This window comes from Pipistrellus kuhlii, unplaced genomic scaffold (genome assembly GCF_014108245.1).
Source record: "Pipistrellus kuhlii isolate mPipKuh1 unplaced genomic scaffold, mPipKuh1.p scaffold_m20_p_116, whole genome shotgun sequence".
In the NCBI taxonomy this organism is placed as follows: Eukaryota; Metazoa; Chordata; class Mammalia; order Chiroptera; family Vespertilionidae; genus Pipistrellus; species Pipistrellus kuhlii.
In genome coordinates this window covers 107,218-129,482 of record NW_023425423.1, presented here as the reverse complement: position 1 = coordinate 129,482, position 22,265 = coordinate 107,218, and the positions used below count along the sequence as shown (strand labels likewise).

Sequence of the window (22,265 nt, the reverse complement as noted above, 5' to 3'; positions counted from 1 at the left end):
GGTAAAGTCTCACTTGTGTTCTTGAAACCACTCCTGCACAGTATGAGCACAGTGGCATGGCGCATTGTCTTGTTGGAAGAAGCCATTTATTTCCATTGGGGATACACCATCAACATGTTAGGGTGAACTTGATCAGCAATGGTACTTAGCTATGTTATGCTATTCTGACGTTGTTCCACACAAATTAAAGGGCCCAAATCATGCCAGGAAAACATGCCCCAAATCATAACACTGTCCCTCCCAGCTTGAAGAGTTGTACTCATCATGTGGGTTGCACGCTTTCATGCTTTTTCTGTGAAATTCTCTGCCATTTGCATGATGCAACTGAAAATGTGATTCATCGGACCACATGACTTTTTTCCAATGCTCAACTGTCCAATCCTTGTGTTCCTGTGCAAATTGGAGACATTTTATCTTGGTGACTGCAGACAACAAAGGTGTTCGAACAGGCCTTCAGCTTCCATATCCCATATGATGCAGTGTATGGCTAAGTTGCCTACAATGTCAGGTGGTCATAATAATCTGGCCACTCCTTGTATTTTAATTATGATGTGTCTGGGTATGGTCCTATTTGGTTTTACTTGCTTGGGGTTCTCTGTGCCTCCTGAACTTATGTGACTTTTTCCTTTACCAGGTTAGGGAAGTTTTCTGCCATTATTTCTTATCTATCCCTTTCTGCCTCTTCTGGCACACCTGCTATTCTAATGTCGTTATGTTCTTATTGTTCTTCACCTCCCTTAAGCTGTCCTCTTATTTTTTTATTGTTTCTTTTTGATTCTTTGATTTTTTTTGGCAAGAAAAATGATTTTAAACATGATAATGTTACATGCAGTAAACACCAATTATTCAAGAAAAATGACTTCAAGAACCGAGAGTGGGTGGAAGACTGCAGAGGTTCGAGGGAATAGGTTCACGTTTGAAGTTTAACAGTGTTCTGACCTCTCCTTAAGAGAGGACTAGAACCTTCCACCTTCTGAGCCAGAGTCAGGCAGTTTACCCGCTGCACCGCACATGCCCTTAAAGGTGGAGCTCTGCGGCGATGCTTCTTTAGGGTGAAAAGGACGCACCGCACAGACGTCGGCTGCATGGACTGCATCCTGGTTCCGCCTTTCATTCATCCTGAAGCCCAGCACCGGCCCTAGTCGCCTGAGCCGCCGCTGCCACCAGCGAGGAGGTTACACCTGAATAAGATACTGCTCGCTGTCTCCACACGAGGACCGCGTGGCCTAACGGAAAAAAAAGAAAAAGAAAAATGACGTCATATATAATATTACATGCAATAAACATCATTATTTCAAGAATAAAAGGATTCTAGTAAAATATTACCAAAACTGTACTAACATAAAATTATATCACAAAAGTTGTAGGAAATATTACAAATCTGCAAATAACAGGATTACTTCTATCAATATTATGTTCTAGAATATTTCTCCCCTCTGGCTCTATTTTTGTTCATCATTTTATGTTGTTCATTATATTCCACAAATGAGCAAGATCGTAGGATATTTATCTTTTCTCTGACTTGCTTATTTCGCTTAGCATGATGTTTTTAGTCTATTTTGTCGGATACGAGTATTGCTACTCCAGCTTTTTTCTCTTTTCCATTTGTATGGAAAAATTTTTTCCATCCTTTCACTTTCATCCAGTGTGTGTCTTTTGTTCTGAGGTGGATCTCTTGTAGACAGCATATATTGTAGTTGGGTCATGTTCAGCTACCCTTCACCTCTTGATTGGAGCCTTTAATCCATTTACATTTAGGGTTACTATTGGGAGGTGTTTATTTATAGCCATTTTAGCTCTGTATGGCTAGGTTTCTCTCTGTTTCTTCTCAGCAATCCTTTACAGCAATCCCTTTAGCATTTCTGGTAATGCAGGCTTGGTGGTAATGAACTCCTTTAGCCTTTTTTGTTTGGGAAGCTCTTTATTTAACCATCTATTTTGAATGATGGCTTTGCTGGATATAGTAATCTTGGTCTCATACCCTTTCTTTTCATTACCTTGATTACTTCATGTCATTCTCTTCTGGCCTGTAGAGTTTCTGATGAGGAATCAGGTGTCAGCCTTATGGGAGCTTCGTTGTAGTTGGTTTTTCTCTTTGTTGCGTTTAAGAGAAAAGTCTATAATTTTTGGCATTTTAATTATGATGTGTCTGGATGTAGATCTGTTTAGGTTATTCTTGTTTGGGGTTCTGTGTCTCCTGAACTTGTGTGACTTTTTCCTTTACCAGGTTAGGGAAGTTTTCTACCATTATTTCTTCAAACACCTTCTCTATACCTTTCTCCCTTTCTGCTTCTTCTGGCACAACTGCTATTCTAATATTGTTATGTTTCACATTGTCCCACAGCTCCCTTAAGCTGTCCTCCTGTTTTTTATTTATTTTTTTTATTTTTGGTTCTCTGATTGAGTGATATTTTCAATTCTGTCTTCTAATTCACTGATTCTGTCCTCAGCTTACCCTAATCTGCTGTGTATTCATTCTTTCTGATGTGTTCTTTTTTTGTGTTATGTCATTCTTTATCTCAGACTGTTCTTTTTTTCATGGTTATTATATCTTTTTTCATGTTGTTGAGCATCTTTACCATCATTACTCTGAACTTTGCTTCAGATAAATTACTTACCTCTGCTTCATTTATCTCTTCTAATGGAGAATGTTCTTGTTTTTTCATTTGGGGGTTCTTTGTCTCCTCATTTTGGTTGCCTGTTTGGGTTTGTGACTGCTTTGTATTAGGTAGATCCTCTATGCCTCTCAAACTCTAGTGCAGGACAGTGTCAAATGCTGCTCCTGGCTAATTAGATCAGGCAAAGACTCAAAGTCTTAAGAGACCACCTCTGTCCACAGACTGATAGGATTCCAACTTGAAATTGCTCTCAGGCAATCATCCTCAGATGTCGTGAGAGTTTTTTGTTTTGTTTTTTAACTGGATGGGGCACTTGCTTCTGCCTGGAGGCTATTATTATTTTTAGTCTTTTTAAATGGCCTCAGAGCAAGGTGTTTTCTAATAGGGTGTGTCAACTGTCTTACCCCCAGATAAGGCAAGATGTCTGTGTGGGTTAGATGTTCTCCCCTGGGTGAGGGAATGACTCAGCATAGGAAACTTTTTTTTGCCTTCTGAGTTCTAACCTCCCAGTCCCCAATCCTGGCTTCTGCACATATAGCTCCAGTCCACTCCACTCTCCCTCTGTTGGAGCACAAGGTGGATGGCTCCACAGGGAATTTCGTACATTGGTCCTTTAAGAGGGTGCCTGAATTTCCAGCCATCACTCCCTGGCAGACTGCAGCCCTCTGCTTTTCACAGCCAGATGTTATGTGGGTGCCCTTCTCATTTGTAGTGCTCTCTGCGGGGGGGGGGCCCAGCTTGGGGATTAGATCCCAGAGTTCTCAGTGGCTCCTCCCCACAGCTGAGATATCTCTCTGAGTCTTCAGTTGCCAGCTGTGGGTGCTGACACAGCCAGCCCTTTCTTGCCTCCGCCTCTCCTACCAGTCTCTATGCTGTCTCTGCTTTTGGTCCTCCAATATCGGGGTTATTTCCTGTCAGTTTTCCATTGACTATTCAGGAAATTTTTCTGTATTTTAGTTGTGATTATAGTTTGTTTCTGGGAGCATGTCCGTGCAGCATCCACTTTACTTTGCCCCCATTTTTAAAAAATATATTTTATTGATATTTCACAGAGAGGAGGAAGGGAGAGAGAGAGAGAGCTAGAAACGTCGATGAGAGAGAAACATCGACCAGCTGTCTCTTGCACAACCCCTACCGGGGATGTGCCCGCAATCAATGTACATGCCCCTGACCGGAATCGAACCCGGGACCTTTTCAGTCTGCAGACTGATGCTCTATCACTGAGCCAAACCGGCTTCGGCTGTGCCCCCATTTTTAATCTCCTGGTTCATATATTGACTCTCAACTGAGCCACACTGGCTAGGTGGGTGGGTATTTTTCTTCTACTTGAAATGTTTAATTGTCCCACTTATTATTTAGTCTTTTCTATGTACCGAGTAACTTTGTTCAAAATGCAGTTTTATTTATGATGAAAAAACATTTAAAAATTTTAATTTGATAACTATAAAGAAATTGATTTTCCATTGAAATTTAATATAATTGTAGATGTCTGTGTAGCTGTTAGAAGTAATATAGGAAGATCCCTCGTTGACTTTGCCTCATTTCCCCTGGGGGCTATATTTTGCAAAAGTAGTCATTGTCACAAGCAGGTTGTTGGCATTGATACAATGTACCAATCTCATTCATATCTCCTGTTTCACTTGAACTCACTTTGTGTGTGAAGAGTCAGATTTTATTCTTAGAAAACTACTGAACTACTTTAATTAGATCTGTGACCTCTGAAAACCACTTAACCTCTTGTGCCTCAGATTTCCCACTAAGTCTGTTGGTTGATTGGATGATCTTTAGAATCCTTTTTGGGTCAAAACATTCTATAATTTTTCTCTTTATGTTTAGGAAGAAAAGGCTTCTCTTTTACATCGTACTCAGGAAGAAAGAAGAAAGAGAGAGGTAAAAACAGTTTTTTAATAGTCTATAAATAAGCATTTTTAAATTCTGGGTTTTACGGTTTTATAAATAGATATGTATTTGTTCAGTGTGATGGAATATATGTATATTTACGTATATATATTGAGCTTTAAAAACATTTCTGGATTTGTTGGATTTTACAGTAAAGCATTTATTCTGATATCAATGTAGAAAAGATGGACAAAAGGGCAGTCTGTGGATTAGGCAACATTCCTAAAAGGCAGGAAGCAGTGCCACATGGGAGACGGAGTACCCAGTTTAGAGTCAGCCTGTGTTTGACTCCTGACCCTCTTATTATTACAAGAGAAATTTTCACCTGGAAGGTTATTGTACAAGGTGCATGTGAAGGGTCTTCCTTAGGGCTGGCACACAGAGGCTGTCAGAAGTGGTACCTGCAATGTTTTAATGACGAAGAACACATTATTTTGCTAGGTCACTGACGACAGTCTTAAGTCAATAAAAATTGGAATTTTCTGCTTTGAAACAAGGATGTGACCCTTAAAATAGGTCTGTATTCTTTTAATATTTAAAACAAAAACCTAAAAAAAGTCTCACTATTCTGGTGTGATTGTAAAGTAGTGTAGCCATTTTGCAAAACAGTCTGAAGTTCCTCGGGTATTAATTTCACTCCTGTATTTACCCAATAAAAATGAAAACTCTTTGTCCACGCAAAAACTTGTTCATGAATGTTCAAAGTGGATGCACACATGTCCATTGGCTGATAAACTCAACTTGAGGCAGCCATACAATGGCTATTGATCAGCCATAAAAAAGACTAATATGTGATACAATGTGTGTGAGCCTTAAAAAACGTAATACCAGCCCTAGCTGGTTTGGCTCAGTGGATAGAGTGTCATCCCATTTACTAAAGCGTCCCAGGTTCGGTTCCCATCAAAGGCACAAACCTGGGTTGCAGGCTCTGTTTCCCGGCCCTGGTTGGGGAGTATGTGGGAGGCATAGAATCCATGTGTCTCTCTTCACTGGATGTTTCTCTGTCTCTTCCATGCTTCCTCTAAAAAAATAAATAACAAAAATTATTTTCGAACGAACAAACACACTTCATGCCAAGTGAAAAAGCCAGAGCCCGACCAGTGTGGCTCAGTTGGGCACCAGTTCGAATCTTGGTCAGGGCACGTGCCCAGGTTGCAGTTCAGTCCCCAGTAGGGGGTGTGCAGGAGGCACCGATGAATGATTCTCATTGATGTTTCTTTCTCTCTCTCTCTCCCTCTTCCTTCCTCTCTCTGAAATCAATAAAAATATACATATTTTTAAAAGCCACATATTCTGTGATTCCAATATAGGAAGTAGCCAGAGCAGGTAATTTCATACAGGCAAAAATTCAAGTGGTTGCCACAGGCATGGCAATAGGGGAAGCAGGGGAGGAAATGGGGGTGACTGCTAATGGGTACATGGCTTTTGGGAGCAGGTGATGAAAGTGTTCTAAAATTAGATAGATGGTTGCACAAATTTGAATATATTAAAAATTGGTGATAGTACAGTTTAAAAGTGAATTTTGTGGTATGTGAATTATATAACTGTAATGTTTAAGGCTTTACTAACTAAATGTTATTTTCACTGACTCTGACTGCTTGTTCCCACCTTCCTCCTTTATTCAGGAAGAAAGGCGAAGATTGAAAAATGCAATAATTATTCAGTCATTTATTCGAGGCTATCGAGATAGAAAACAGCAAGTAAGTGTTTATAAACTGAGAACTGTCAGAAGGCACTGGAGTGCTTATCTATACTAATAAAAGTGTAATATGCACATTGACTGTACGGCCAAACAGAAAAATGACCATTTGGATGACACACTGACACACACTGGGGCCAGGCCAGCCAAGGCGGGTGTGATGCCATTGGTAAGGGGACCCTGCCATCCATTGCCCTACGATCATCTCAGAGAGGGAGGCCCAGGTCAGTGGGGTAATCAGGTGAGTGGGGCCTCCCTCTGCTGGGCTATCGATGGCGGAGCCCCCCAATCCATTGTCCCAAAGAGTGAGGCCCAGGCTATCTGGCAGGTGATGCTGCAGTGGGTGGGCAAGGTCTCCCTCTACAGGTGAGTGATCTGCCCTGCCATTGCCCCATGATCATCTTGCAGAGGGAGGCAACCAGTGTCAGGAGGTGGGGGGTGGGGCCAGCTGCCACCAGCCAGGGGAAGGAAAGCCCCAATAGGCTCTGATTGCTGGCCAGTCCTAGGGATCTACCCAAGGGGTCCCGGATTGCCAGAGGGCACAGGCTGGGCTGAGAGACACCTCCCCTCTTTACCCGCACAAATTTCACCCTCCAGGCCTCTCATTTTAAATAATGACCTTGGGTTCCTGGATGTGATCTCTGTACTTCTGTATGCCTGTTTTGAAAGTTAATGTTGATAATAGTATTTCCCCTAGTAACTAGTTTTTTTATTAGTTTATATTTACCTAAAGATCTATAGGTAGGTGAGTTTTTTTAAAATAGTAAAATACAAACATGCCAAACCACAGGTGAAGATCTAAAGAGGAGGAAATGGTGGAAGACTGTCTTCTATTCCATTCCAAGTGTTTGAGTTTTATTTCACCCATAACTCCATGGCAACAGCACGGTCATTGCCTGTTTCCCCGTCCTGTGTGCTGACTGTGCGCTGTTCTGTTTCAGTACGCCATTCAAAGAACTGCTTTTGACCACTGTGCTAACTCACCCCAGGCTGGGGGCACGCTTTCCATTGCCAATGGTCCCAACCTGACGGTTTTGGTGAGGCAGCTTCTGTTTTTTTACAAACAGAATGAAGACTCAAAACGTTTGGTGAGTATTAACTGTGTTTTCACTAATCTGGTTTTATATAATCTCCAGTTTTCTAAAACGTCAGATAATCCTCCACTGTCTCATCTTCATGAACTTTTCCTCAATGGGAATAAGTTGCCTTTGTGGTGGTGTTTTAGCTCTTAAAGATCGATGTAAATTTTCAATATGGAAAATTTCAAATATAAGGAAAAGTAGAATAGTGTGTGGAGCCATCCACCATATACCCATGACAGTCATCGACACCTGGTTTCACACAGAACCCTCCACACCTGTGCCTTCGATCACTGTGAAGGGAATCGTGAATATCATAGCCTGTTATCTATAAGTTCTTTAGTCTGAATCCCAAATTATAGGGTCTCTCTCTTAAAACATCCAAAATGTAATTGGATAACTGGGCCACCCTGCTGTTCTCAGTGATGAGGTGCAGGATGAGTTGATGGTGGGAGTATATAGGGATTCATAGTGAACAGTCAGTGCAGAGGACAAAGGCATACCGTCCTGCTTGGCCGGCATTTGGCTGCAGGTCCCAGCACTGCTTCCTGAGCGAGCTGTGGGAAGAACAGGCCATAAACTAGAGCCGGTCTAGGGGGCAGTGCCAGTGACTCCCCCTCTCCCCCGCTTTGGACTTGCTGTGTGCCAGCCCTTCCAGACGTCTCTGAAGTTTATAGGAAGCAGCATCAGGAAAGTACCACAGCAGGTCGTCCTGGTTCCCTGTACTCTGGTCTTGTAGAGGGAAGATCTCCATGAGCTGGCAGGCGGTGCCAGGGGCTGTCAGCTGGTTGTCTCCAAGCACCCTTCCCTTAGGAATTACTCCTGCCGCCTCCAGGTACAAAGTCTGGTTGCTCTCCTGGGGGTTCCCCAGGTGAAGCAGGCACAACCGGATAGCTGGGCAGGAGGTGTGCATGCTGACTCCAGGCCTTCAGCAAATACGAGGCCTCCTGTGCAGAGTCTGAATCTCAGTAGAATTAAATGCCGTCAAACCTGCTTAATGTGACAAGATGAACTCGACATTCAGTTTGCACACAAAAATATAAGCACAGTAAATCAGTCACACGTGGCGAAGTCTCCTGGCCAATCTTCAAATTTCCTGACTTCCACTGGAGAAGCGTGATGCCACTTTCAGTGCGTGTCTTGGGCATTCTGTGCAGGACTAGGCATGTTGCTCCCCATCCTCACCTCCTCCCTTTGTTCATTTCAGTGACTTGCCTGTGATCTCTGTTACAAATACACTGAATGACCAGATTATGATGATCTCTGAACATATAATAATCTAGCCACTCAGTGTCTATTCTATATAATAGAAGACTAATATTCAAAGTGTCCCCTGGACCAGGAGTTCGACCAGCAGGCAGGCCAGCCAACTGCCCATGTTCACTCCTCCTAGCCAGGCTGGCCAGATCCTGTGCATGCACGAATTTATGCACAAAACCTCTAAAATGTATGTGTGTGTGTGTGTGTGTGTACACACACACACACACACACACACTCTGAGTGTATATATTATGTTCTCTGAACACAAAATAATCTGGCCATAGTAAAGTAGAAGCAATTTCTCGTTAGGTATTGAGTTTTCAGAATCATTTGTGGCAGCTGCATCTATACAACAGGATGCGAGTCAGAGATCTATCTGATACTTGCTGAGTGCACTGAGATGATGCTGGGATCCTGACTTTTCCTCCAGCTGCATTGAAGTACAACTGACAAACAAAAGTGTGGGATCTTTAAAGTGCACACTGTGGTGATTCTGCGTACATAAACACTGAAAGGTTCCTGCCACCTAGTTGAGGAACAACGCACCCATCACCTCAGAGTCACACCTGAGCACCTGCTGGGAGCAGTGGGCCTGAGTGCCTGTCCTGCCAGCTGCATGGCGCACCAGCAGGAGAGGGTGCTGGAGCATGGGAAGGGCAGCAGAAACATACCTGTATGACTAGTCTCATCATTGGGTTCTCCTCTATTTTTTTTTTTTAAATATATTTTATTGATTTTTTACAAAGAGGAAGAGAGAGGGATAGAGAGTTAGAAACATCGATGATGAAAGAGAATCATCGATCAGCTGCCTCTTGCACACCTCCTACTGGGGATGTGCCTGCAACCAAGGTACATGCCCTTGACCGGAATCGAACCTGGGACCTTTCAGTCCGCAGGCTGACGCTCTATCCACTGAGCCAAACCGGTTTTGGCTCTATTTTTATTATGGATTGCTCATTTTTCAAATGAACTGTTTCTATTTCAGATTTACATGAGTTTTAAGTGTTCTTTCTTTTAGTAATAGATGTAGTAGTTTAGCTTACTGCCGGAGTGCCACTTTAAGGGACAATCGACAGCGTGTGTGTACTGCTCAATAAAACCTGACCCGGAGGAGTCACTTCTCACCATGCCTGATCAATGAGTGTTGGTTACATGTCTGTTTACCCGCAGAGGGGACCTGAAATATTGGTGTTTTGTAACAACTAGCTCTGTGGATTGAGATTTGTAATCTCTGTGTTTTGCTGTTCCAGATATGGATGTGCCAGAACCTAATTAAGCACAGCTCTCTGTTTGTCCAGCAGTTGGATGGATCCGACAGACTTACATGCTTATTTCAGATAAAGAGGTTGATGAGCCTCTGTTGCAGGTAAATCTCATCATCGTCAGCAGTGTGTGTAAATGTACTGATCACATTTAATGTCTGGATGGGTACCTGCAACCGTGGTTTTGTCGTTTGTCTTTGATACTACAGAGTGTTCTGTGTCTCATAATGTTTAATCCTGGTGAACGTGGCCTGTGGACATTAAAATGTCTGTCTCAGTACCACCCAGGGGATATTTTCTTTCATGTGTGCCCTGGGATAACTGTGTGGCCCAGCCGAGGCCTGGTGTCGGAAACAGCTAGAGCACTGCTGCTCTGAGCCCATATATTGTTCTGAATTCTGTCAACTACACCAACTGTAGGGGCAGGTTCCTTCTCGAACCTGCCCATTGCACTAGCTGTCTGGCCTGAGCCCCTCTGCCAGGGACTGGACCTCTTGGATGCCAGATTGAGAAGTCATGAGAAGTTGTGGGTATATATAAGAAAGCCTTTATTACAGAAGCCAGTGGCCATGTAGCCATCATACAAAACAGTATCCCACACAGGTGGCCACAACCTGCTGGTGAACAAATGCATCTTCCCCACAGAGGCAGCATGTTTAGCCTCTGTGCCTGTGGCTGCTATCTGACCTTAGACTCATTGCCTCGCATCAGAGTGGCACCTGAGCTCTCTGGCCTCAGTAGCCTCTCCTGTCTTCCCCAGCCCCTCTCTTCTCTCTAGCATACTAGCTTTACATGGTAGCCATATCTGAGCTCTCTGAGTTCTGAGCCTTTCATCCTAGCAGTACCAGCTCTCCGCCTCTTCTGCCTCGTTTGCGCTCTCTAGCCCTAGTAATATCTATACATAAAAGGCTAATATGCTAAGTGTCTGTCTGAGTGGTCACTGTGATGTGCACTGACCACCAGGGGGCAGAAGCTCAACGCATGATCTGCTGTGACGCACACAGAGAAATGACACCATGGTCCTGGCACCCACAAAGCAACACTCAGCTTCCCCCAAGTGGGACACGGGCCCCACCACCACACCGAAGCATCAGCCTACCAAATCACAGCCAACACTGCCCAGACCCCATGGTGCAAAATGTGGCCCACAGTCCAGCCTGGAAATGGTTACTGTGGGTGCCAGGTAATGATGTCACGCAACACCTGGCTTCCTCTCCCTAGCAACAGGCCATCTTATATAATAAAGAGGTAATATGCAAATTGACCATCATTCCAACACACAAGATGGCCACGCCCATGTGGTCAAAGTAGACTGCCCCCATGTGGACACAAGATGGCCAGCAGGGAAGGGCAGGAGGGAAGTAGGGCAGTTGGGAGCAACTAGGCCTGCAGGGGAGGGCAGTTAGGGGCAAACAGGTTACAGGGGAGCAGTTAGGTGTCAGTCAGGCTGGCAGGGGAGTGGTTAGGGGGTGATCAGGCTGGCAGGCAGAAGCAGTTAGGGACAATCAGGTAGGCAGGCAGGCGAGCAGTTGGGAGGCAGCAGTCCTGGATTGTGAGAGGTCCAACTGCCCGTTTAGGCCCAATCCCGGTGGGCAGTTGGACATCCCTTGAGGGGTCCCAGATTGGAGAGTGCAGGCTGGGCTGCGAGGGACACACACACCGTGCACAAATTTTGTGCACTGGGCCTCTAGTTTAACAATAGACAGCACCTAGCTACGACTAGCCTCTTTGTAGTTTCTTCATCTCTGAAGCACAACTTGCTTTATAGCCAGGTGCAAACATTTCACGCTTTAACCAAATGTCTGTGAAGCATTTTCCCATGTCTCATCTCATTTGATCCTCACAGAAGTACTGGAGTAGGTAGATAGGAGACTCAGTGGAATCCTGTTTTCTTTTAATTAGCTGAAAAATGAAGATTTAGAACGTTTAGAAACATGAGCCAACTGAAAGGAAGAAATGATGGACCTTGAATATTCAGATTTTTCTCATATAGTCAAACACTGAATATAGTCAAACACTGCTGCAATTAAATATTTTAGTCTTTATTCTCCCTGTGTGATCTGTAATAATAATCTGCTTCATGTTGATATTTACTGCTGTGTCGCTAACAATTATCTGAAAGAGAAGTTGGGGTACTTCACTGGGCTGGAAAAGTTTAAATCAGAAAGCAGGTCTAATTAAGCAAGTTTATTCTATATCTATAAAAGGCTAAGTTGACTCATTCATGCACGATACATATAAAGCTCTCACTGGCACCAGTTACACACGTGTTTCGATCTATTATTGTCAATTGTGAATTTGGTTGATACTTTTATAGAGGAAGGATGAATAGCGATATTAAAATATTTCTTCTAATTAATTTCCTTTCAATGTGCAGGAATCCATGCACCGGGCCTCTAGTACTTTAATACCGTACTACTTAGACAAAAGAGGCCTCATTCTAGTAGTTACATCAGTCATTTGGATAATAGAAGGGCACAATGTACTGTGAGATCGCTGTGGCCTTGTGCCTGCATGTGGTATCTTAGACTTGAACATTCTCCTTCAGTTCCCTTTGTTCTGAGTGGCCTTGGCCATTCACCGTACTGTAACAAGGCCTTAAACTAAGTATCTGGCATCTGGCGTTGTTCCCACACCTGGTTACTAGGGGATGGATTGGCCAATAGCAAAGCCTCCTGCTGTGAGAACAGTTCTGCTCTCCCAGGGCCTCTGCCTTTGAAGCCAACCTTTCGCCAGGCTCCCGTGTGACTTATGCATGAACCTGAAGTATGCTGCTTCTATGACTTGCTTGGATTCAGTCTACAAAATCACACATTTAAGTGATGTGAACTGTTAGTACGTAATTGAAAGAGTAAGTTAGTATTTTCACCATCTTTATACAATTGCTGTGTCTGTGCAGTAGCAGAAGTTTTAAATGATTCTGAGCCTGGATACAATTTCATTTAATTTTTTAGAGGCTGCATTAGAAAAGCTTGTTTAGGCCAAAACCGGTTTGGCTCAGTGGATAGAGCATTGGCCTGCGGACTCCCAGGTTCAATTCCGGTCAAGGGCATGTACCTTGGTTGCGGGCATATCCCCAGTATGGGGTGTGCAAGAAGCAGCTGATCGATGATTCTCTCTCATTGATGTTTCTAACTCTCTATCCCTCTCTCTTCCTCTCTGTAAAAAGTAAATAAAAAAATTTTTTTTAAAAAGAAAAAGAAAAGCTTGTTTAGGGCAGTGTTTTTCAACCTTTTTTGGGCAAAGGCACACTTGTTTCATGAAAAAAATCACGAGGCACACCACCATTAGAAAATGTCAAAAAATTTAACTCTGTGCCTATATTGACTATATATAAAGTAATTCTCTTGAATAGGAATCAAATAAACACAAAGTATTTTATAATTACTTTATTATGAAATATTAAGTAAATAAAATAGTGAAAAATTATAAAATTCTTGTCTTGTCTGCACCTAACGGCACACCAGGCAACATCTCTAGTGTGCCGCGGAACAGCGGTTGAAAAACGCTGGTTTAGGGTACCTCTCAGAACTAGGCCTTATTAACATACTTTCCAAAAATATTTAGCTGAGGATGTGAGGGCGATCTGGCTGCGACATTTGTCACCCCATTGATCGCCAGGGTTGATTTGGCTGATCTGGCTGGCTAGGCGGGTGTCCCCCTCCTCCCTCACCGATCCATGTGCGTCCCTCCCGAAGCTGCGCGCTCGGTCGAAGAGGACGACTTTCTCCCAAGAGGAGAGGACTGGTCTTCTGTCAAGGGTATACCAGTAGCTGTGCTCCCCTGCTAGAACCTCCAAACAAGCTCTCAAGGTCCAAAATATTTAGCTGATGCAAAAAGTAGAGAACCTGATAGAAGAGAGAGAGCCCAGAGGACTACAAATCCCAAGAATTTACTTTTCCCCCCTAATGCCTTGTAGTTTTTAAAAACTTTTACTTTGTGCCGGGACCGGTTTGGCTCAGTGGATAGAGCGTCGGCCTTGCACACCGGTAGGGGCTGTGCAAGAGGCAGCTGATCGATGATTCTCTCTCATCGATGTTTCTAACTCTGTATCCCTCTCTCTTCCTCTCTGTGAAAAATCAATAAAATATATTAAAAAAAATAATTAAAATAAAAACTTTTATTTTGAAAAATACATTATGTACACCATACTCTATATAGAGCAGCGATTTTCAGTTGTTGTGCCACAAGAAGTTTGAAAATATGCCATACCTGACTGAACCCACGGGCCAACATCCAGCCACTGAGGCAAACCAGCCAGGGCCTAACATGCTTTTGAAAGATACTCAATTAGCAAGTAATTTTAATAGATGATGTATCAAAATATAACTTCTCCTTTTTTCCCAACTTTTTGTTTTGAAAAATTTCTAACACCACAGTAGTTGAAAGAATCTTATATAGTAAATTTATCAAACGGTGGGAGGGACCACTTGCTATGATGTGCACTGACCACCAAGTGGCAGACGCTTAACACAGGAGCTGTTCCCTGGTAGTCAGTACACTCCCACAGGGGAGTGCTGCACAGCTAGAAGCCAGGCTCACAGTTGGCAAGTGCATCAGCAATAGCGGGAAGCTCTCCCATTTCTGCAACAATGCTAAGGACTCCTTGGGGGTCCTGGATTAGGAAAGGTTGGGCTGAGACCCTCCCCCCCCTCCCTCCACCAGTGCAAACTGTCATGTACCCAGCCTCTAATATCTTTATATCCTTCTAGATTTTCAGGTTAACATTTTACCACATTTGCATATGTGTGTTGTTTTTCCAAAGCATTTGAAAGCACATTGCAGATGGCATGGTACCTCACCCAGTTCACCTGTATCTCCTAAAAGTAACACGTTCTTCCTGTAACCATAATGTTATTCTCACCTCTGTGGTAACTCATAGTAATTCTCTGATGTCCCATAACACAGTCCGTGTTTCCTCAGTTATCTCAAAAATACCTGTTCTGTTTGTTCCCGTGGTTCTAGGCCATTCCATCAGCCACTCTCCTGTGTCCTGCTGTGGCAGTCTGGTCCAGGGCCGGGCTCTCCGCCTGTCCCATGACTTCTAGGCTGGTCGTCTCTGAGGTGCCCAGTAGATGGCGGGGGCACTGCCAAGTGGTGCCCTGGTGAGAGTCAATGCTGTATTCAGTGTGAAGGGTTAACAGGTGTCATGGCAGGTGGTGTGCGTCCTAATGGCCACACTGAAGACACCTGGTGAGACTCCCGGGATCGATGCGGCTGCGGAGGGAGAAGCAGCTCCTGTCCGTTGGAGCCCCGGGTAGGGATTGGCCTCACGTCAGCATCACCATTCACCCCGCAGGTTTGGCATTTGGTGATGCTCTGTACCTGAACCGTGGTAACGTTCGTGGTTGGTAAAATGCCGGTATTTTTTCCTCAGTTCCATCAGGGAGTGTTGGTTGGCATCATTTGTGTCTCTCCTCTTTAGTCTCAGTAAGGCCTCCTGTACTTTAAAAACGGTGTGTGGTAGTCAGCTATTCCTTGTGATGGTCACATGAGGTAGAGGGAGCCCAGTGAGGAGTGCCTGTGTCCCTCAACACGCCCCAGGCGTGTTTTGAGAGAGTCTCTGCTCTCTGTGGCCACAGTGTCCTAGGCTCAACTTTTCCTTCCCAGGGAAGCCTGGGCAGGGACTGTTTCCTGTACGGAACCATGAAGCTTTAATAAGAGGAAATCAGAAGGCACTGCGTTAGCTGTTTATTCCAGGTGCATAAAATTACAGCCAGCAGTTTCACCGGCCGCGCGGACATTGGATTTCGGTGCTCTGGAAGTTCCAGAGAAAAGGTGTGGCTTGCTTCTGCTCTGAAGGTCTCCCCACCTGCAGGAGATTAGGCTTACTTTGTAAGAGCTAGAAAAATAGAGTTTTGTGTTGAAAGAGGACGTGTGTAAGATAAGGAAGGAATGGATAGCATGGAAGCAGACGCTGTGTAACTTTAGGATAAGTGGGACGTGGGGCGGTGCAGTGTTGGGGCGGTGCAGAGCCAGGCTGATGGAGTCACTGGGTCTCATTCTCCTTGCTCATAAACTGAGGGGTTTTGGATAAGACGAGTCCTTCAGATCCAATAGTTAGTTCTCTGCTGGCTGGTGGGACTGGTGGCTAACCCTCTAAGGCAGTGGTGTGTGGTCACCTCAGTCCTTAAGTGCCCTTTTCCTCTCCTTGAACATTGCCTGTTGCAGGTGTTGCCATGGGAGGTAGCATCCATCTCTGCACCTCTCAGGACAGGGTTGTTGCTGCCATCAGCACAGCTCATCGAGTATACACTGTCTGGGTGTGCTCTATTGAACACTGACAGTGTAAATACCTGCTACCTACAAATCGATTTTGAAAGTAAAGATAATTTACCCAACAGGCATGGCTCAGTGTTGACTTGTGAACCAGGAGGTCACGGTTTGATTCCAGTCAGAGTGTATGTCTGGTTTGTGGGCTCGATCCCCGGTGGGGACATGGGGAGACGGCCAATTGGTGATTCTCTCTCATCACTGATGTTTCTCTCTCCCTCTCCCTTCCTCTCTGAAATCAATCCTATCTAATAAAAGAGTAATATGCAAATTAACCATCACTCCATGACAAAAATGGCGGTGCCCATAGACACAAGATGGCAGCGCCCAGTCCTCTCAGGCCCAGGGAGGGCTGCCACTGAGAGCAGGCAGCATGAGGCCCCAGCTGTTGGCCTAGGAGGCGCCTTTGCACCCCCGGCGCCATCAGCTCCCAGCTTTGACCTAGGCAGTGGCCTCGGAAGCGGCCACACACCCCAGCCGCGATCAGCTCCCAGCCAGCACCCATGCAGTGGCCAGGGAGGTGGCCGCACACCCCAGGTGTGATCAGCTCCTAGCCAGGACCCGGGCAGTGGCCTGGGAGGCAGCGAACCCACTCACCCCCACCCCCACCCCACCCCCATCCCCATGAGATCAGCCATGAACCCTGGCGTGATCAGCACCCAGCTGCAACCTGGGCCATAGGCCTGGAAGATGGCTGCGCCCTTCCCCCCACCCCTCCCTGTCTCCTACCCCCACACCCCATGTGCAATCTGCTTCTCGCCTCCGCCTGGGCTATGGGCCTGGGAGCCGCCTGCAACCGCCTATCCCCACCCTCCCCACCCTCCCGGGGAGTGTAGGCCTGGGAGGCAGCTGAGCCCCCAAGAGCTATCCCTTCCCTGGAGCAGCCTGGGATGTCAGCCTCCAAAGGGCCTGCGCCCCCATGGAGTGATCACCCCCCCCCCCTCCACACACACACATATAGTCTTGGAATTTCCCTTGCTCCAGCAGAGTGATTAGAGATAGAAAAGGAATAAAAGGAGAAAAGAAGTAAATATCAAGAAAAGGAAAGAGAAGGAAAAAAAGTAAACAACCACATGATACCACTTTTCCAAGTTCTCATGAAATTCCTGTTTGAGTTTATTTTATGACATTTTTAGTTTGGGTTTGCATTTTTACTGGTTTGTCAAGACCATGGCAGGTACACTGTCCAATATGTCAAAAGAAAAAACCCTATCTAATAAAGAGGGAATATGCAGGGGAGGGCATTTGAGGTGACCAGGCTGTCAGGGGAGGGCAGTTGGAGACTATTAGGCCAGCAGGGGAACAGTTAGACATCAATCAGGCTGGCAAGGGAGTGGTTAGGGGGTTATTAGGCTGGCAGGCAGAAGTGGTTAGGGGCAATCAGGCAGGCAGGTGAGCAGTTGGGAGCCAGCAATCCCTGGATTGTGAAAGGGATGTCTGACTGCCTGTTTAGGCAGTCGAACATCCCCTGAGGAGTCCCAGATTGGAGAGGGTGCAGGTTGGGTTGAGGGACACCCTTACCCCCCCACTATCCCAGCACACGAATTTTGTGCACCGGGCCTCTAGTAAAAATATATTAAAAAAAAAGAAAAGAAAGTAAGGGTAATTTTTTAGAAGCTAGTGAATGTTGACATTACTTGCATCTCTTCTTAAGTGGGCCTCCATTAGGCACAACCCTTGGGTTAGCTTCAAGTTCTACACTTATTACAGAACTTCATGGTCCCTGTTGCGTGCTGGGCCCAGTCCACAGCACAGGGCTTGACAGGCAGAGGAGGGCGATGTTCTCCTGGTGCTGGAGCTCATGGTGGAGACTGAGCAACATCAGTAAGTAAAACAGGAGTGTCTTTGTACAGATAAGGTGAACGCTAACTAATGAGAGGTGTTGAGGAGGAAAAGGGAGGATTGGTGAATACTGCAGAGCCCTGGAATCACACTTGGGGAGGTTTGTCCTTGTGTATCCACAGCAGCTTCATGTACAGCAGCAAGAGGCTGGATGGCCCCGGTGCCCGCCAGCATGTGAGCAGGTGCCACAGGTGGTGATCTGTGCAGTGGGCACTCACCAGAAGGTGGTCAAAGTTTTTGACACATCAAATGAATCTCAGAAAAAAACCTAGACATCCACTGTACAGTCTCTTCTATAAAATAGTAGAAAATGCACACTAATCTCTGTCTATGGGCAAAGATGGTTGGGATGGGAGTTAGAGCAAAGGGTAAATGGGAGGGGTCACAAGTTACTTTGGGGGAATTATGTAACAGCTAAGCCTTCCCTTCTGCCTATAATTTTCATGTAATTCTCTTTAATCAAAATAATAGATAACTTAGGGCCAGAAATATATGTTAACTGTTCTGCAGAAGGGATATTGCAAGGATGGAAAGTCTTGACGTCGTTGAAGGAGGTGACAGGCACCTTTAAAGAGAAGAGGCCCTCGCTGGGTTGCACTAGCTGCAGTCCGTGGTCCACGCTCTCCCCGCCTATTTCTTGGTGGTTGCGCACTTGTCATCTCTATAAGCCCACTGCCCACATGCTATTTGGCACGTAATAAGGACCCAAAAAAGTCTGAATGACAGAAAATTTGCTTATTTTCCTGTCTGTCTGAGTCGGCCCCTTCCAAAGACATTACAGGAGAGCAGAGTGAACAGCAGTGAGCGAGGAAACTGCGACGTGTGCCATCCAGTAAGTATGTGAATGAATCCCTTTTTTCCTTTTTACAGATTATTGCAAAACTGTAATGATGACAGTTTGAATGTTGCGCTTCCAATGAGAATGCTTGAGGTGTTTTCATCTGAGAAGACTTACTTACCTGTTTTACAAGATGCTAGCTATGTGGTGTCCGTAATTGAGCAAGTTTTGCACTACATGATTCAGAATGGTAAGTGCTGGTGAGTCCGTGATGGGCTCAGCTGACTGTCCTAGCGTGTGGAGAGCACACTTGCTTTGAACACCACCTGGGACATGGCCCAGAGCAGCACGCACAGTTTAGGGAGCATGTGCTCATGGTCGCACATCCCGACATCTGCCCTTGTCTCCACCCAACCTAGCATTTGGAAATGTATTCATTCTCTTCCCTTGCGTTTTCCCATCGCTTGTAAATGAAACGAGTTAATGTGCTTCTGCTGCCAGCTGTCCTCCTGGGCATGCTGGTCACAGCCTGTCTGCGGTGCAGTGGCCAGCCCTACCATGGCCGAGCAGCACTGGGACGCGCAGGTCTGCCAGCGGGACCTGTCCCACTGAGCCGCGGCTTTGAGGCACCGCCTTAGTTCACAGAGGAGAGGAAGACACGTGGTGTCTTTGGTTTCCTGCTGGGACAGCTTTGCGCACTGACACTCTGAAGAGGATGGCACTGGGACGCATCAGTGACATCGTCTGGAGAAAGACTATCAAATGCATATGATTTTACAGGTTTTATGATGAATTAAACAGTATTAAGTAAAACAATTTAAAAATCTGATGCCCAGTGTTTCCACAGGTGGAAAGTCATACTTCAGGACTTGGACTCCAGAGTGTTAGTTAGCATTAGAAATATGCACATAAGTTCTGGAAAGCAGTACTTGCTGATAAAGCATAAGTAAGATTGCTTTTGTTTTCTTGAAGTAATGGACTAATCTAGATTAAATCTAGCTTATTTAATCCTCATGTTAAAGCTGTGAAAGTTAATTTAAAATCTTATATACCTCAACCTTACTGTTTGGCTTAGGTCCTTTTTTTTTTTTTTTTTTTTTTTTTTTTTTTAGAAAACCTTAGTTTGCTATAAGATTAGGGAATTGGTTAAAAAGTAAATTAAAATTGATGGAATTTGATCTTTTAAAAAACAAGTTAGTGGTAATCAGAAATGGTCCATTGTTTTTATGGGTGTATCAAGTATATTGATTTAAGGCTAAGCATTCAATTAGAATTTTTACTTTTCTTGTTTTCTAAAAGTATAGTGAAAACTAAAATACGCATTAGTTTGAAATGTGTCTAAAAATGGGAAATGCTTCAAAATCGTGCACTGAAACTGCTGCTTCTAGCATCTTTGTGCCATAGCCTTTCTGCAGCTGTTTTGGTAAATTCCTTCCTGACAGTCTATGAAACCTTAGCAGTCTGTTTGTTATAGTTCATACTGTTACCACACCTGTGTGCTGTGACTGCACATGATGCTTTTTAATTGCCACAGTAGAACCTGACACTGGTCGCACTCCAGGGAATCTGCTGTGTTCATGTGCATGTTCATGTTGTGACGTTCACAAATGTGACCTGACATATAAATGTATTTAATTCTTACTGTGTTTATATCTTCTTAGTTTTATAGCAAAAGATCTCTCAAAGCTCCCTTGTCGTGTTTCACTGGTCACCACTGTCTGTGAGGGTGGTTAACTGGGAGTCTGACAACAGAGCACTTGAGTGGGCATTACTTGGTGTTCATGACTTGAGTACACATCTGCATCTGACTGTTTTCAGAGGCAAAGCAAGCAGTGGCTGTTTCCCATAGCACCACCAAGTGTGTCTGTGCAGTAATGAGGTGTTCACAGACTGCACCCCACGAGTGTATAGGAAAGAGGCACCTATTTCTAAAAGACAAGATGATTTGGGTGATACTTCCAGAAATCCCACAAAGGCTTAGAGAGGTTGTGAAAGTCGTTGCTTCTATTCACATGGAGTTACCTTTTAAACAGATTCCTCAGTGCCCATTTTGCAATCCATAAAGAAACAGTTTTCTCCCAAAGGAATGTAAGTCTCTGGAGAAAAGGCTGATTCCAGATCTCATTGAGGAAATAATATCAGAAAACTTCCCCCATCTGGTAAAAGAAATAGACTTAAAAGTACGGGAAGCGTAAGAATCCAAACAAGAGGAATCCAAAGAAGACCACACCAAGACACATCATAATTAAAATGCCAAGAGCAAAAGACAAAAAGAGGATCTTACAAGCAGCAAGAGAACAGCAGTTAATTATCTACAAGGAAGTACCATACGAATGTCTGCAGATTTCTCAACAGAAACTATGTAGGCCAGAAGGAAGTGGCAAGAAATATTCAAAGTGATGAACATACAACCAAGATCCAGCAAAGTTATCATTCAGCAAAGTTATCATTCAGAATTGAAGGGCAGATAAAGAGCTTCACAGATAAGAAAAAGTTAAAGGAGTTCATCACCACCAAACCAGTATTATATGAAATGCTGAAAGGTATTATTTAAGAAGAGGAAGATCAAGTGAATTAAAAATCTGAGGAACAGAATAAACTGGTGAATATAATAGAATCAGGGGCAAAGAAAGGGAGTGGATTGATAATTATCAGGGGGAAAGGGGTGTGGGGTGCAGAAAGAGACTGGATTAAAAGCGTACACCTATGGATGAGGACAATGGCGGGGGGGGGGGGGGGAGGAGGGGCAAGGAGGTAAGGACAGAGGGTGCGGTGGGAACTGGGTGGAAGGGAGCTATGAGGGGGAAAAGGAGAAACAATTATAATCTGAGCAATAAAGATTTAATAAATAAATAAATAAATAAATAGGAAAAAAAATCAGAATAGGAAAAAAGAGAAAAGAATCCAAAAAATATGAAGATGGTGTAAGGAGCCTCTGGGACAACTTCAAGTGCCTTATGGGGGTGCCTGAAGGAGAAGAGGGAGAGCAATATATTGAAAACCTATTTGAAAAAAATGACAGAAAACTTCCCCCACCTGGTGAAAGAAATAGACTTACACAGAACACCAAACAAAAGGAATCCAAAGGCCCACACCAAGACACTGCATAATTAAAATGCCAAGGGTTGCCAAAACCGTTTTGGCTCAATGGATAGAGCGTCAGCCCATGGACTGAAAGGTCCCGGGTTTGATTCCCGTCAAGGGCATGTACCTTGGTTGCGGGCACATCCCCAGTGGCGGGTATGCAGGAGGTGGCTGATAGATGTTTCTCTCTCATCGATGCTTCTAACTCTCTATCCCTCTCTCTTCCTCTCTGTGAAAAATCAATAAAATACATTAAAAATAAATGCTAAGGGTTGCCCAACTGGTTTGGCTCAATGGATAGAGCACCAGCCTGAAGACTGAAGGGTCCCAGGTTTGATTCCAGTCAAGGGCATGTACCTTGGTTGTGGGCATATCCCTAGTGGGGGGGGGGGGGGTGCAGGAGGCAGCTAATCGATGTTCTCCTTTCTCCTCTGTAAACAAAGCAATAAAATATATATTTTTTTAAAATAA

The 22,265-nt window shown here is 44.5% G+C and overlaps 1 protein-coding gene across 11 annotated transcripts in view; it reads left to right on the top strand.

Moving 5' to 3' along the window:
- UBE3C (ubiquitin protein ligase E3C) overlaps positions 1-22,265 on the top strand; it is a 117,562-nt gene that overhangs the window by 14,111 nt on the left and 81,186 nt on the right. For 6 of the 11 annotated variants that reach the window (XM_036432706.2, XM_045579801.1, XM_036432711.2 and 3 more), the window contains exons 2-6: positions 4,455-4,508; positions 6,143-6,217; positions 7,158-7,304; positions 9,806-9,921; positions 18,803-18,960. In XM_036432706.2, the coding sequence (XP_036288599.1) occupies positions 4,455-4,508; positions 6,143-6,217; positions 7,158-7,304; positions 9,806-9,921; positions 18,803-18,960 (550 nt within the window). The remainder of the gene's footprint in view (positions 1-4,454; positions 4,509-6,142; positions 6,218-7,157; positions 7,305-9,805; positions 9,922-18,802; positions 18,961-22,265) is intronic. The other 5 variants (XM_036432710.2, XM_045579802.1, XM_036432712.2 and 2 more) reach the window with 4 other exon arrangements.